This window comes from Bison bison, unplaced genomic scaffold (assembly GCF_000754665.1).
Source record: "Bison bison bison isolate TAMUID 2011002044 unplaced genomic scaffold, Bison_UMD1.0 scf7180017864260, whole genome shotgun sequence".
NCBI lineage: Eukaryota > Metazoa > Chordata > Mammalia > Artiodactyla > Bovidae > Bison > Bison bison.
Genome location: NW_011494832.1, coordinates 144,623 through 161,505, shown reverse-complemented (window position 1 = coordinate 161,505; position 16,883 = coordinate 144,623). Strand labels below are relative to the sequence as shown.

The 16,883-nt window shown below is 38.5% G+C and overlaps 1 protein-coding gene across 3 annotated transcripts in view; it reads right to left on the bottom strand.

Annotated features, from left to right (window-relative positions):
* Positions 1-30: 30 nt before the first annotated feature.
* The window catches only part of DNAJC2 (DnaJ (Hsp40) homolog, subfamily C, member 2), a 37,945-nt gene continuing 21,092 nt past the window's right edge, over positions 31-16,883 (bottom strand). For all 3 annotated transcript variants that reach the window (XM_010848071.1, XM_010848070.1, XM_010848072.1), the window contains 11 exons: positions 16,631-16,696; positions 16,227-16,318; positions 16,028-16,149; positions 15,488-15,637; positions 8,111-8,199; positions 7,968-8,037; positions 6,211-6,395; positions 5,457-5,557; positions 5,225-5,332; positions 430-584; positions 31-184 (listed from right to left, as the gene is read on the bottom strand). In XM_010848071.1, coding sequence (XP_010846373.1) covers positions 110-184; positions 430-584; positions 5,225-5,332; positions 5,457-5,557; positions 6,211-6,395; positions 7,968-8,037; positions 8,111-8,199; positions 15,488-15,637; positions 16,028-16,149; positions 16,227-16,318; positions 16,631-16,696 — 1,213 coding nt within the window. In that variant the 3' untranslated portion in view covers positions 31-109. The remainder of the gene's footprint in view (positions 185-429; positions 585-5,224; positions 5,333-5,456; positions 5,558-6,210; positions 6,396-7,967; positions 8,038-8,110; positions 8,200-15,487; positions 15,638-16,027; positions 16,150-16,226; positions 16,319-16,630; positions 16,697-16,883) is intronic.

Below are 16,883 nucleotides of genomic sequence, written 5' to 3'. Positions count from 1 at the left end.
CAGAGAAATTATGCTGGGACACACTTTAAGTATAATTTTAAGAATGAAAATTTGTATAGTATTTTCAGTTTTATTATAAAAATGCACACGCAACAAAGATTGTCATAAGTCATTTCTTGCCTCTACTTGCATTCAGCACTTGCTCTTGTGCAGCTTTCTTTGCTTTTACCATTTCAACCAGTTCCTAGGAAGAAGACAAACATTTTACTTAGACAAAAAGTTGTCAAGATTTCAGACATTTCTAGTGTTTCATATAAATATGTAAAACATTCAAATTGGATAAATCTGTACTGAAAAGGTTGATTTTTTTAAATTAATTGCCAGAGCTAGGAAATGTCTAATACTGGCCCCACAACTATGGTGGTATTGAAATAAGTATAACACCATAATTTAAATGATAATGGAATCTATAAACTCAAGATCTACAACCTTGTATCGTTTCATGCAGTCCTTCTTTGTCCTGCCAGGCACTGCTTCTGCTATTTTTTCCCATCTTTCAGGTGTATTTACTGGGTATGTTTTCAAAGCTTGTTCCAAAAGCTTTTGTTCTTCTGTTGTCCAAGGGGTGAAATCTGTGCATGGACCTGTTTAAGAAACAAATTTTATTTCAAACAGTTATCCTAATTTATAGAAAACTGTTTTGGAACACCTTCTCAGATGAGTCATTTGTAAGTGCCCATCTGAATCTGGTGTGTAATCTTAAATGTACTTTGAGATTAGACAAACATATACCAGCACTGAGTTGACCAAGTTTTTCCATCTTATGGAAAAACCCAAACAAACTTTGTGGCCAACCCAATATTAACTGGGGAAAAAAAACTTTAGATAGCTTACATCCCAGAAAATTATCTGAGACAAAAGGAAAGAAATGCTTTTTATTTCTGGTCTCAAAATATACTTACCAGACATTTTTTAAAAATCAGATTTAAAATAAACAGTTGGGACTACTGGGTTCAAAAACACAATCATAAGTCATTTTAGATTTTTGATAAATCTAGTTCCTTATAGCATAGAGAAAAGAGCTGCCTAATTACAAAACTTTTCGTTGGATGAGAGCCTGTAAACTACTCTCGTTTTTAACTAGAAAAAACAATTTTAACAAAATTAAGGCAGGTACCCAATGCTGTAGAGGTAATGTGAGATTAGATTCCATGTTCCAGTGTTAACTGTCAGCACATCCACTAAAGCCTATGCTGTACATCTCTGCTAAACCAAATCTGTATGTCTTATAGAACACTTCATAGATGTATCACAAATACATTCCTTCCTCAGGATGTAAGAAGTGCATATCCCACTTTTGTAGGAAAATTAAAATGGTTCAAAAGCTGGCTTGGTTTAGTAGTAAGTCTAAGTTAATGGACGGATCAGATCAGATCAGTTGCTCAGTCGTGTCCGACTCTTTGCGACCCCATGAATCGAAGCACGCCAGGCCTCCCTGTCCATCACCAACTCCCGGAGTTCACGGAGACTCACGTCCATCGAGTCAGTGATGCCATCCAGCCATCTCATCCTCTGTCGTCCCCTTCTCCTCTTGCCCCCAGGCATCAGATGGGGCAGACTCTGATGCCCTCCCAGCATCAGAGTCTTTTCCAGTGAGTCAACTCTTCGCATGAGGTGGCCAAAGTACTGGAGTTTCAGCTTTAGCATCATTCCTTCCAAAGAAATCCCAGGGCTGATTTCCTTCAGAACGGACTGGTTGGATCTCTTTGCAGTCCAAGGGACTCTCAAGAGTTTTCTCCAACACCACAGTTCAAAAGCATCAATTCTTCAGCGCTCAGCCTTTTTCACAGTCTAACTCTCACATCCATACGTGACCACAGGAAAAACCATAGCCTTGACTAGACGAACCTTTGTTGGCAAAGTGATGTCTCTGCTTTTGAATATGCTATCTAGGTTGGTCATAACTTTCCTTCCAAGGAGTAAGCGTCTTTTAATTTCATGGCTGCAGTCACCATCTGCAGTGATTTTGGAGCCCAGAAAAATAAAGTATGACACTGTTTCCCCATCTATTTCCCATGAAGTGATGGGACCGGATGCCATGATCTTTGTTTTCTGAATGTTGAGCTTCAAGCCAACTTTTCCACTCTCCACTTTCACTTTCATCAAGAGGCTTTTGAGTTCCTCTTCACTTGCTGCCATAAGGGTGGTGTCATCTGCATATCTGAGGTTATTGATACTTCTCCCGGCAATCTTGATTCCAGCTTGTGTTTCTTCCAGTCCAGAGTTTCTCATGATGTACTCTGCACAGAAGTTAAATAAACAGGGTGACAATATACAGCCTTGACGTACTCCTTTTCCTATTTGGAACCAGTCTGTTCCATGTCCAGTTCTAACTGTTGCTTCCTGACCTGCATACAGGTTTCTCAAGAGGCAGGTCAGGTGGTCTGGTATTCCCATCTCTTTCAGAATTTTCCAGTTTATTGTGATCCACACAGTCAAAGGCTTTGGCATAGTCAAGAAAGCAGAAATAGATGCTTTTCTGGAACTCTCTTGCTTTTTCCATGATCCAGCAGATGTTGGCAATTTGATCTCTGGTTCCTCTGCCTTTTCTAAAACCAGTTTGAACATCAGGAAGTTCATGGTTCATATATTGCTGAAGCCTGGCTTGGAGAATTTTGAGCATTACTTTACTAGCATGTGAGATGAGTGCAATTGTGCGGTAGTTTGAGCATTCTTTGGCATTGCCTTTCTTTGGGATTGGAATGAAAACTGACCTTTTCCAGTCCTGTGGCCACTGCTGAGTTTTCCAAATTTGCTGGCATATTGAGTGCAGCACTTTCACAGCATCATCTTTCAGGATTTGGAACAGCTCAACTGGAATTCCATCACCTCCGCTAGCTTTGTTCATAGTGATGCTTTCTAAGGCGCACTTGACTTCACATTCCAGGATGTCTGGCTCTAGGTCAGTGATCACACCATCGTGATTATCTGGGTTGTGAAGATCTTTTTTGTATAGTTCTGTGTATTCTTGCCATCTCTTATTTTCTGCTTCTATTAGGTCCATACCATTACTGTCCTTTATTGAGCCCATCTTTGCATGAAATGTTCCTTTGGTATCTCTGATTTTCTTGAAGAGATCCCTAGTCTTTCCCATTCTGTTGTTTTCCTCTATTTCTTTGCATTGATCGCTGAAGAAGGCTTTATTATCTCTTCCTGCTATTCTTTGGAACTCTGCATTCAGATGTTCGTATCTTTCCTTTTTTCCTTTGCTTTTCACTTCTCTTCTTTTCACAGCTATTTGTAAGGCCTCCCCAGACAGCCATAGCTTAAGTTATTTCAGACCATGCAATGAGAACACAGCGGCACCTATACTGCCAGTAATGAGACTACTACTTCAAATGGTATCCAGGGGTGAAGTCTGGAAATCTAAGTTCTTTCCCAATTAAAAAATACTCATAGGCACAGTGAACAAGTTAAAAAACAACATACCTCAAAACAAGGCAGAGAACTTCCATTTAAAGACAGATTAAAGACTGCTGGTATTTTTGAAGTCAGCTTTTAAGTTCCAGAAAACCCTTAAGTGGAATTTTATTAGTTTGAAGACCCATTTATCATCATAGATTTAACTCACTTTCTCTCTCTTGGAAAAAAGATGGAACTGGCATGTAATTATTATCTGCTATTATTATCCATGTATTGGGTTGGCCAAAAAGTTCATTTGGGTTTTTTTAACATTTTCTGGAAAAACCTGAATGAACTTTTTGGCCAACCTAGTACTTCACAATACCAAAATGAATGCAATGTAAAATTACCATGAGAAATCACCATTCCAAAAAATGCAGCCAGCTTGGTGTTTACTGGTACAGTTGGAGAGAGGGGGGCCTACCCATTAAATCCATAGAAGAGATAAAGGAGTCGGGCCCAAGTACCACATCACTGCCAATCACTCCTGCCCTCACAGGGTCTCCCACTTGCCAGAAAACAACCATCAGTGCCTGCCTCAAGCATGTAAATTAGAACCGTAAGAAAGGGCTGAGAATAACAGTAATATCTGAACATGTCTGCATTTTGTGGAGGGCACAGGGAAAAGAGCATTATCTCCTTTAGACGTGCCCTCCAAGTGTCCTGAAATGTCAACTTTGTTACTTATCTTTCTTGTGCTCAATTGCTCAGTGGTTTCTGACCTTTTGTGGCCCCATGGACTGTAGCCTTTCAGGCTCATCTGTCCATGGAATTTTCCAGGCAAGAATACTGGAGTAGTTGCCACTTGTACTCCAGGTAACATTCTTAAAAGAGCCGAAATAACACTCAGCCTAGACAAAAGTCACCCTTGATTTTGCAAATGCAACAAGCAAACACAATGATTTTTTACTCTTTATAGAACATTCTAAGTCTCTTCTATTAAAATATTTTCAAATTGAAATACAGGATAATAAATCAGACTAAGAATATAGGAAAAGTGGCACTGCTAAGATAGGGACAGGAGGTCACGAAGAGTCAAAGCTGTTAGTTAATCCCAAAACAGATCTGGCACTGTGATCTGGAAAGTGTATCCAAGATTAGCTTAGTTAGGGAGAAAGGACTGGTGGCTCACAAATGCATGAAGTGAAAGAGAACTTTTCAAACTTTTGTCAACAACTCAGAGTAAGGAAAAATGTATCACATCCCGAACACATATACACATGAACAGAAGTTTCACAAATACCCACTTGTATAACAGATGTAATGCCCTCTGATATTTTCTACTCATGACCCATTAAACTGATTTCATGACCCACTTCTGAGTCATAATTTGTATGTGAAACACACTGGTCCAGAGTAATCAGAGATTAGCTAGAACACTCAAGACAATATCAGCATAACAAATTCTGTCTGCGTAACTTGTTCTGAATCATGTGATTTGTAGGCATGCTTCCCCTTAACTCCTGTCTTCGCTTAAAAACTAGGACATTTCCTTATATATAGTATGTTTTTCAAAATCAGGAAATGAACCTTGATAAAAAGTTAGTTACAGACCTTAAATTTCAATCGTCCTAATATCCTTTAATTCTGATTTGTTAAAATCCGATGAACAAAACAAACACACCCCTCCCCTCATGGCATATGAAATGGAAGAACTGCAGTTCTCAGTGGTGTTGAAGTCAGTCAGTCCTAAAAGATTACACCTTCCAGTCCACTAAATGCTTTATTTCCCAGTCATTCTGCTTGTAGGCCCTAGATCTTGTATATTCCCAGGTAGACACAAGGTTAGCATTTTCTACTCAGAAGAATGAAATTTCATTACCTTCAAATCGTTCTGAAGGTGTTGCATTGTCTGCCTGAGGCACCACACCATGTTCTTTCTTAAATTTATCAAAAGCCTTTTTGTTTATGTCATCCTTTTGATGAGGGTCTGAGAAGGGAAAAAAAAAATTTTTTAATACAGTTCATCTCAGTCTTTCATTAAATCGCATAGATTACTTTTAAAATATGTATCTCAGGTAGCAAAGAAACTCATTTGGCAAAAACTAACTCACCAAGTTTTTGAAGGCTCTTTGCTTTGCCAATAACATCTTTGGCAGTTCTCTTAACTCCAGAAGAAGAATGTATGTTCATGTAATTAGCAATAACTTCCCATCTAGAAAAATGGATATAATAATGAGAAGGAAAAAAAAAAATTCAGAATGATCCTACATTTTTACTGCAGAAAGGTTAGCTATAACATCTAAAGAATTAGCTCTAAATTGGTGCTCTAATTATTACTATTGCCTGGACTTGAGTGTTTAAATCAGCTGTGTATAATCTTGGTTTCAAGTTTGTATAAAATCTTACAGATCGTGTAAAAAATCAACAGAAATAAGAGCACACATTTGTGTACACTGCCATTTGGACACATACTTTTAAGCTCCAGGTTGAGGTGGGAAGTAATACAGGAGAATTAAGACTAAAGAGAAACCATGGAACACAAAACCTAGTGCCTAGTATAAGCCACAATGGAATAGGCCAACATGACAGTCAAGGTTCATGTTTCATGATCCTTAATTTCCTGAGAAACTGATGAAGCATCCTGCTGTATATATGGATCTTTGTATGTGTGCTGGTATAAGCTGTTAAGACTAGCAAACAGGTTCAAAATGTACTCTTGCTTTTTACGTTTCCCACCATGGCACAGAATTTAGCATCTAGAGCCAAGCAAATCTTTGGAAACTTGCCGCAATATGCTGCTATTTCAGATGCTTGTCTACATAATCCTGAGGCTCCAGCGAAGAGAAGCTTCATTAGAACCAATACCTTGAATTTGTTCCAGCAGGGAAGAGATTCACAGCTTTAATGAGTAATTGCAGATCATCTTCTGACCAATGTTTACTTCCGTTTCCACCTCCGCCAGCTGACTTCTCTGCATTCTTAGATGCTTGTCGCATACGAGCCTCAGCTTCCTCTTTCTCTTTTCTAATTTGCTCATTTATTTCTTCTATCTACACAAATATCATAGGTAAGTCAGGGACTTAAAGCATCTTACTACTCTGAGTTCTCTTTCTGGATGGGCCCCTGTGGTTCTCGACCCTCAGCATCATTCAGACAAGGACCCTACATTGCCCCAGCCAGGCTGCATATCTCTGCTTCAAGGAACCAAGAACCAGCCTCAGCCTAAACTACACTGTATTCCTGTCACATGATATCTATTTGCTGTGGACTCTACTTGTCAAGTCTACAGTCAGTGGGTTACTCACCCACAAGGCAATTTCAAAGCTCTTATCTATCCTCTCTTGCAGACAGTATCATTTATTCTCTACAAAAAGGTAGCAGCACAGCAAAGTGCCCTTTGTTTAATCTTTAAGTTCTATCTTTTACACTGTCACTTCCAGTGTAGCTTCAAACATGCACAAGTGAAACAACAAAAACAAAAACATGCCTTTACTTGATGTTGCTTCTGCTATCTTGGAGTCATCTTTGACTCATTTTCCCACTTCAGTCCCTTAGAACAAGTCACCAAGTCCCAAAGATTTCAGTGATTCCCATTATTACTCATAGTCCAAGTCCTCCAAGTGAGATTCTTACACTAGTCACTTACACTCATCCAATGCCTCTTGTCTACAAATGCCAGATTAATAGCAGTGTTAACCCTGTGCTATTCAAAAGATCTGTGCTAATGGAAACTAGTCATCCTGGTATTCAAATCTTGCTTAATTTGGCTCTACTCTTCTTAACCAACTTAAATCTCCCAATCCCCGCCCCCGCCAACTTTGTACTCCTACCTGTATTTTATGGTTCATGCTGCTCCCCTGACCTTCACTTAACAATGTCGTCCTTCAAAACTGGCTCAAACCCTTCACTGAGCTTCCCTGAGCACTCCAACCTAGTGTTGGCACCTCCTCTCTAAGCTACAGACAGTATCTACTGGGTGTCCTGCATCTTTTGATCCTTAGGCCTTTTCTCTTTAGTGTAACTGTTCCTGAACTTTGTGGCAACAATAAATAGCCTAAGACTTTCTCCACATCACCTAGGCACAGGGTTATATATAGCAGGTACTAACACTTGTTGCACTGAATTGAATTTCTGGGCCTGTTTCCTCATCTGTAAAATAAAAGGTGTAGACTAGACAGAATAAAAATCTCTTTTGGTTCTAAATGTTATTATCCTACAAAAATTTGCTCAAGGAATTAACACAATTTTTTTTTAACAGTGATTCTGAAAAATCTATGATTAATGTGCTGCTGCTGCTGCTAAGTCACTTCAGTCGTGCCCGACTCTGTGTGACCCCATAGATGGCAGCCCACCAGGCTCCCCCGTCCCTGGGATTCTCCAGGCAAGAATACTGGAGTGGGTTGCCATTTCCTTCTCCAGATTAATGTGCTAGATAACCACAAATCAAACAAATATATATGATAATAAGCATAAATACTTAAATCCAGTTTACATCAACCCAAACAGAAATGAGACACTTTCTGCCCCTACAGTAACTTCCATGTTAGGTGGGGAAATACTGAGGTGAAAGCAGTACTGAGGCAGAATTAAGTGCTAAATACAGGTAGAAGTGATATGATTACCTGTTTCTCCAGAGCAGCCTTTCCTACTTCTTTAGTAGAAGATGTGAGTGTTTCATTCAAGCACTGTAAACTTAAAAGAAAAAAGGGGATGAAACTTCACCCCAAGCCCAAGAGAAGACTTCAAAGCAGCTCTGTAGTTATACCTTGCTAATTCAAGCCGATCACAAAGTTTTTCCACTTCTTCCATCATTTTAACACGTTCTGCCTCACTGTCAGAAAAGTGATTCCAGGTCTAGAAGTAAAAACACAAACATTTTCATCTTCTATCTACTGGCACTCAAGACATCCATAAACACAATTACAAAGCTTGAAGTTTTTGAGAACTTCTTAGGTTGAACATATTGCCTTCTGACCACCACCGACGACATTCCCAGGGCACCTCCCAAGGCTCTCCCTGGCCAGCCAGCAATAAAGCGGCATCAGCAAGGATGGAGCAAAACAGAAACGTGATGGTGCAGAGGACCTCTGGATGTTATAAAACAATGATTCCCCACAGAACCACTGAAGAATCAAGAAACTCTTTACAACAAAATCCCTTTGTTAGGCTACCTGTTCTATCTAGTGTGTGCGCCAAACTATAAAAAAATAATGTGTTAAGAAATAGGAAGGCCAGCAACACCTGTTGACTAGAGATGATACCTAGAATGGAATGTCATGATGTGCCTGGATGAACAAGAATCGGAAAGTACTTCTCATGCTTCTTTAAACTGCTGCTGACACATCTCCCATTCCTCGCTTTTCCTTGCTCCCTTACTCCATGCAACCTGGTGCTAAGGTTCCAACGCTTCTTTTACTGGGACACTTCCCTAGGCTTCCGCTTCCTCTCAGTTCAGTCACTTAGTCATGTACAACTCTTTGTGACCCCATGGACTGCAGCACGCCAGGCTTCCCTGTCGATCACCAACTCCTGGACCTTACTCAACTCATGTCCATCAAATTGGTGATGCCATCCAACCATCTCATCCTCTGTTGTCCCCTTCTCCTCCTGCCTTCAGTCTTTCCCAGCATCAGGGCCTTTCCCAATGAGTCAGTTCTTCGTATCAGGTGGCTGAAGTATTGGAGCTTCAGCCTCAGCGTCTGTCCTTCCAATGAACATTCAGGACTGATTTCCTTTAGGATTGACTGGTTGGATCTCCTTGCAGTCCAAAGGACTCTCAAGAGTCTTCTCCAACACCACAGTTCAAAAGCATCAATTCTTTGGCGCTCAGCTTTCTTTATAGTCCAACTCTCACAACCAAACATGACTACTGGAAAAATCATAGCTTTGACTAGATGGACCTTTGCTGGCAAAGTAATGTTTCTGCATTTTATTTTTTTGCTTGAGAAAAGTAACTTTAATATTATTAATATCTGGACTGTGGTATACAAAATTGACATTCTCAGAGTAAAATTTAAAATGGCCAGAGTAATGTTACAAAAACTTCTCTAGAAATAACATAGTTCTATGAAGTTTACAGAGTTCTTGGAAGACTCTGCAGACAATGGACAAAATCTTTCCAGTCAGTTTTTGGAGCATGTGGAGAAAGAAAATAGCTTGTGTGGCTCTGCAGCTAATTCCAGAGCAGAGTCAGTGCATAGCAAAGCATGTCTCAGTGTGGATCTTTCTGAGGAAGATGATGAGCCAGAAGTAGTTAATGTGAAAATCAGAAGAAAAGCCAGACGAATTGATTCAGATGATGAAGATGAACATACTTTTAAAGATACTTCAAGCACAAACCCATTCAACACATCTCCCTTCCCATTTTTATCTGTAAAACAATTTGATGCCTCAACTCCCAAAAATGACATCAGTCTACCTGAAAGGTTCTTTTCACCTAAAATATCTGACAGTATAAGTAAGTCTGTAAACTCTAGAAGATCCCTGGCTTCTAGGAGGTCTCTTATTAATGTGGTTTTAGACCACGTGGAAGATATGTTTCTGCATTTTAATATGCTGTCTAAGTTGGTCATAGCTTTTTTTCCAAGGAGCAAGCATCTTTTAATTTCATGGCTGCAATCACCATCTGCAGTGATTTTGGAGCCCAAGAAAATAAAGTCTGTCACTGTTTCCGTTGTTTCCCTATCTATTTGCCATGAAGTAATGAGACCGGATGCCATGATCTGAATGCTGAGTTTTAAGCCAAATTTTTCACTCTCCTCTTTCATTTTCATCAAGAGGCTCTTCAGTTCCTCTTGGCTTTCTCCCTTAAGAGTGGTATCATCTGCATATGTCAGTTATTGGTATTTCTCCTGGCAATCTTGATTCCAGCTTGTGCTTCACCTAGCCTGGCATTTTGCATGACGTACTCCACATATAACTTAAATAAGCAAGGTGACAATATATAGCCTTGATGTACTCCTTTCCCAATTTGGAACCAGGTCTGTTGTTCCATGACTGGTTCTAACTATTGCTTCTTGACCTGCATACCGTTTTCTCAGGAGGCAGGTAAGATGGTCTGGTATTCCCATCTCTTTTAAGAATGTTCCAGTTTGCTGTGATCCACACCGTCAAGGGCTTTGGCATAGTCAGTAAACAGAAGTAGATGTCTTTCTGGAACTCTCTTGCTTTTTCTATGATCCAACAGATGTTGGCAATTTGATCTTTGGTTTCTCTGCCTTTTCTAAATCCAGCTTGAACATCTGGAAGTTCTTGGTTCATGTTCCGTTGTAGCATCGCTTGGAGAATTTGGAGCATTACTTTGCTAGCGTGTGAGATGAGTGCAGTTGTGTGGTTGTTTGAACATTCTTTCGCGCTGCCTTTCTTTGGGATTGAAATGAAAACTGGCCTTTTCCAGTCCTGTGGCCACTGCTGAGTTTTCCAAATTTGCTGGCATATTGAGTGCAGCACTTTCACAGCATCATCTTTTAGGATTTAAAATAGCTCAGCTGGAAATCCATCACCTACACTAGCTTTGTTCGTAGTGATGCTTCCTAAGGCCACTTGACTTCACTTTCCAGGATGTCTGGCTCTAGGTGAGTGATCACACTATAGTGATTATCTGGGTCATGAAGATCTTTTTTGTATACTTCTGTGTATTTTTGCCACTTTTCTTAATATCTTCTGCTTCCCTTAGGTCCATACCGTTTCTGTCCTTTATTGTGCCCATCTTTTCATGAAGTGTTTCCTTGGTATCTCTAATTTTCTTGAAGAGATCTCTAGTCTTTCCCATTCTATTGTTTTCCTCTCTTTCTTTGCATTGATCACTAAGGAAGGCTTTCTTATCTCTCCTTGCTATTTAGAACTCTGCATTCAGATGGGTATATCTTTCCTTTTCCCCTTTGCCTTTCGCTTCTCTTCTTTTCTCAGCTATTTGTAAGGCCTCCTCAGACAACCATTTTACCTTTTCTTTTTCTTGGGGATGGTCCTGATCACTGCTTTCTGTACAATGTTATGAACCTCTGTCCATAGTTCTTCAGGCACTCTGTCTATCAGATCTAATCCCTTGAATCTATTTGTCACATCCACTGTATAATCGTAAAGGATTTGATTTAGATCATACCTGAATGGTCTAGTGGTTTTCCCTGTGTGTGTATAGCTGCTCAGTCGTGTCTGACTCTTCGTGATCCCATGGACTATAGCTCACCAGGTTCCTCTGTCTGTGGGATTCTCCAGGCAAGAATACTGGAGTGGGTTGCCATTTCCTTCTCCATTTAAGTGTGAATTGTGCAATAAGGAATTCATGATCTGATCCACAGTCAGCTCTGAGTCTTTTTTTCACTGACCATATAGACCTTCTCCGTCTTCGGCTGCAAGGAATATAATCAATCTGATTTTGGTATTGACCATATGGTTATGTACATGTGTAGAGATGTCTCTTGTGTTGTTGGAAGATAGTGTTTGCTATGACCAGTGCATTCTCTTGGCAAAACTCTGTTAGCCTTTGCCCTGCTTCATTTTGTACTCCAAGGCCAAACTTGCCTGGCACTTCAGGTACCTCTTGACTTCCTACTTTTGTATTTCAGTTCCCTATGATGCAAAGGACATCTTTTTTGGATGTTAGCTCTAGAAGCTCTTGTAAGTCATCATAGAACTGTTAAACTTTAGATTCTTTGGCATTAGCGGTTGGGGCTTAGACTTAGATTACTGTGATACTGAATGGTTTGCCTTGGAAACAGAGATCATTCTGTCATTTTTGAGACTGAACCCAAGTACTGCATTTTGGTCTCTTTTGTTGACTATGACTGTGAGGGTTAGTCTATTTCTTCTAAGGGATTCTTGCCCACAGCAGTAGATATAATAGTCACCTGAATTAAATTCACCCTTTCCCATCCATTTTATTTAGTTCACTGATTCCTAAAATGTTGACATTCACTCTTGCCATCTCTTGTTTGACCACTTTCAATCTACCTTAATTCATGAACCTAACATTCCAGGTTCCTATGCAATATTGTTCTTTACTGCATTGGACTTTACTTCCAACACCAGTCACATCCACAACGGGGTGGTGTTTTTTCGCTTTGGCTCTGTCTCTTCAATCTTTCTGGAGTTATTTCTCTGCTCTTCTCCAGTAGCATATTGGGCACCTACTGACCTGGGGAGTTCATCTTTCAGGGTGGTTATCTTTTTGCCTTTTCATATCGTTCATGGGCTTCTCAAGGCAAGAACACTGAAGTGGTTTGCCACTCCCTTCTCCAGTGGAACACGTTTTGTTAGAACTCTCCATCATGACGTGTCCATCTTGGTTGCCCCTACAAGGCATGGCTCATAGTTTCACTGAGTTAGACAAGGCCGTGGTCCATGTGATCAGTTTGGTTAATTTTCTGTGATCATGGTTTTTATTCTGTCTTCCCTCTGGTGAATAAGGATAAGAGGCTTACGAAGAAAGCTTTCTGACAGAAGACTGACTGGGCAGGGCAGGGGGAGACAACTGGGTCTGGTTCTGATGGGCGGGGCTATGCTCAGTCAATTTTTAATCCAATTTTCTGTTGATGGGCGGGACTGTGTTTCCTCCCTGTTGTTTGTTCCCTCCCTTCAAATGGCAACCCACTCCAGTATTCTTGCCTGGAAAATCCCATGGACGGAGAAGCCTGGTAGGCTATAGCCCGTGGAGTTGCAAAGAGTTGGACACAACTGAGCGACTTCACTTTCACTTTCTTCCTTAACACCACCTGTTTGGTACTTTCTCAACCTAGTACTCATCTTTAAGTATTTCAATTGCCTGTTTTCTTATCATTCTCCATCATTAACTAGTGGATCTTGAAAGCAAAGACTGTGTTATCATTAACATCAGTGCTCCTCTATCCATACCTTAAGTATTGGTGATTGCCAGGGTCTGATCTCCGTACTTCTTTATTCTTTCTCCCTGGGAGTCTCATCTACTCTCCACTGAGATGTGGATGACTCTGTGATGATCCTGCTAAACATCAGACTTGTACCTCAAAATCACCTACTGAGTATCTTCATCTAAGCATGCCTGAAACTGAAATAATTTTTCCTAACCCCTTTCCTCTTCCTTTGTTTTCTATTTCACTGAGTAATATTATAAACCATCTAATATTCCACTCAAGAAACCAGAACATGTATTAACCCTTATACTTCCTCCAACTTAGAATCAGTATTGATACCCAACAGGCAACAGCAGATCTTACCTCCTAAACGTTGGTTCATGTCATCTACCTTTGTCTGTTTCCACCATCTCTACCAGTTTAAGGCCCAGCCTCTCACCTGGATTATGCAAAAGACTTTTGTCTCTTGGCCTCTTGTGTTCTCTTGGCATCCTGAGCAAAACTGACTCAGGTCAGATTTAGACTAACAATGGCCTTTAAGACCCAACCTCTCCTTCAGCTACCTGTGGTTCATCAAACCTCTTGTATGGATGTGTCAGTGCTCCTTGATCTCTCTCATCTAATCCCATATACACACTGCTTCACCTGACTAAATCCCACTAGATTCAAATATCCTTCCTTAACCACCTGTTTGGTACTTTTTCAACCTGGTATTCATGTTGAAGTATTTCAATTGCCTGTTTTCTTGTCATTCTCCATCATTAACTAGTGGATTCCTGAAAGCAAAGACTGTGTTTTCATTATATCAACATCAGTTGTAACTGCTTGGCACATACTTAGTGCCTATCAGATATCTGATGAGTGAATAAAAGAATTTACGCTGGAAAGGAGCAATGATATAAAGTTACCAAAGGCCAGAACTTTAACCCTCTTTTATGTACCATCTCTAAGAACTTTTTAAATTTTCTATTTTCTAACTAACTTTTAAAGTTTTTGATTCAGTTCTCCTTATGCCAAATCTAACAAGTGCTACATGTGAATGATCTCATCTTCATAACTCTTTCTAGGTATTATTTCAGTTACTGTAAAAATGAGGAAATTGAGACACAAATAGGTTGAGGGAACCTCCTGAGAACCACAGCCAGGACATAGGAAGTAGAGAATGACTTCAAATCTAAGCTGCTAGCCCTGAGCCCATGTTCTCAGTAACTATAATACACTGCATTCTTCTCAATATAATTTTCTAGGTGAAATCTGAGGGAAATATTTCATTTTTTCTATTTAGATTTTCCACTTGTCAAAAGTCTGAAGAGACAGATTGTATTTTTATTAAATGCCTTTCAAAGCCTAGTGATGGGGCAGTTTTAATTTCAATTTTATTAAGTGAAGATTTAAGATGCCATATATTAGAATACATATTCTAGTGTCTGGAGCCTCGGGACAGTTACATGAAAGAGTTTTCTGTACATAGTAAGCATGAACATATTTGCTGAATTAAACTACAATGGTGTAGTATATGGTGTGGCAATCTCTAGCTTGGAATTTCATTAATTTATCCATTTTATGCTGTGTGATATAAAATAATACTGGCCTCTAACTTTACCAGTTTAAAACGTAAGACTGTCTCTTGGACAAAACTACATTTGAAAACTTTTGGGCCTTTTTAGTTAATATTTTTAGTAAGATCTATTTGAACACAAACTGCCAGCATTGAACTAAATAATATCCCTTTATTTAGACAAAAATGAAAGCTTTTAGATCCTTAAAAGCAACCCATGTTTAACTTCTAAAAGAACTTTTTCTGTGATAAAAATTAATTTACACTATTAAAGAAGCAAGCAGACAAAACCAATTTGTGGTGCATTCTTAGAATAAATGATCTGATATCTCCAACTGGGAGAAGGGGGCGAGATAGTGATGGTAGGGGACCTGTGACAGACACAACCAGGAGATACACAGCTGACACTGTTGCTCTTATTTAGATCCTAATTTGAACAATTCAAGTATAAAAAGATGTTAAGATAATCAAGAAGATCTGAATATGGGACATGTATTAAAATAATAAGCTTTTTTCTTTCTGAAGGTTTAAAATGGCAAGATGGTTATTTTAAAAACAAACAAAACACGACCCTATCAGAGTTGCATACTGAATATGCATGTGTGAAATTTTTAAAAAGTGAATTTTAAAACATTTATGTTTTGAGATAAAATGCAGAGAGTAGTTTAATTATATTTTTATCATAATGAAATATTTTTAAGTTTAAACAGAAATCTGATTTACTTGTATGTAGTGCTTGTTCAATCAGTCAACGTACCTTGCATAAGTTTCGAAGTTTTTGCCTTTCCTTCTTAATGGCTTTTTTCTGGATATCTTTTTCCTTCTTTGCCAATAATGCTTGTTGTCTAACTTCCTCTTCTTCTTTCTCCTTTGCTAACCGAGCAGCTTCTAATTCAGCTTGTCTTTGCTTTAATAAAATTATTTAGTAATAAAATTAGAATTCTTAAATGCTCTATAACCTTACTAAAAAAACACAATTTTTAGTAACTTATATTACAGAAAGGTAAACATCAACTTATCAAAGACTGAAGGAAAAGCAGATGGTAAAGTTCTACAAAAATTTGTAGAAATGTAAAACAGACATATTAGAAATAAGTGTAGTGTTAAGAAATTATATGACTTCATATTTTTGCCCAGTAAGAATCTGGTGGTAAAGAAGATCCTTCTGTCAACTGTGCTAAGTGTCATGATTCATTCATAGAAGCACCTAGTTCTCTACTGACAGTGTTTAAAACAGATCTGAAGATTGACAATATTATGAACATTTAAAGTCCAACTTTATCAAATGTCATCTTACTTTCTCTTTAGCCTCTTGCTCCTTTCGTTTTGCGTCTGCTTTTGCTTTCTTTTCTGCTTCTTTCTTGGCTTTTTCCTCTTCCTTAAATTTTTTTATCCTTGGGTCACAGCTATATGCATTATCTACCAAAAAAAAGTTAAATCTTTTGAATGTCAAACATTTAATTAAAGAACTCTAAAAATTCATTAGTTAAACTTACCAACTAATGTTCTTATTCTGTTCATTTCTTCTTTTTTCCTTTGGGCCCTTGTTGCTCTGTTCTGCTTTTCAATCCATCTCCTTTCGTCACGGCTATTAAATAGGAAATATTGGAAACAAACTATTGCTTATAGATGGTATGATAAGAAAATTAATGCTTTATAAATAAAACTAGTTAAGCAACCAGAAGAAAAAGAATTTGCTGACTTGAGCTTTATTGACAATTTCATAATCATATTTAGCACTATTAAGCTTAACTTGTGAGATGGGATCTCAAAATATCAAAAAACTTATTTAAAATGGATACACAGAAAAATGTGAAAGAAAATACACATGGTGCATTTTTATATCATAACAAATACCAAATAACCAAATAAATGTCTTATCAATGATTTACATACATACCATTCTGCTTTTTCTTTTTCTTCTTCATCTAAATAAGAAAATTCTCTCCAAGAATCAAAATTATACCTAATATAAATAGAAATAAAGTCAAGCCTAAACAAATGAAAAATATCTTCCTTTTAAAATTAAGTTAGGAGCATTAAATTTTAAGAAACTTTAATGACAAGTGGATGAGTCTAATAGATCCCTCCCCTCTTTTCTGATACTGAAATCACACTGTACTCAAGTCTTTTTCTTCTTCTTTTTTAAAGTA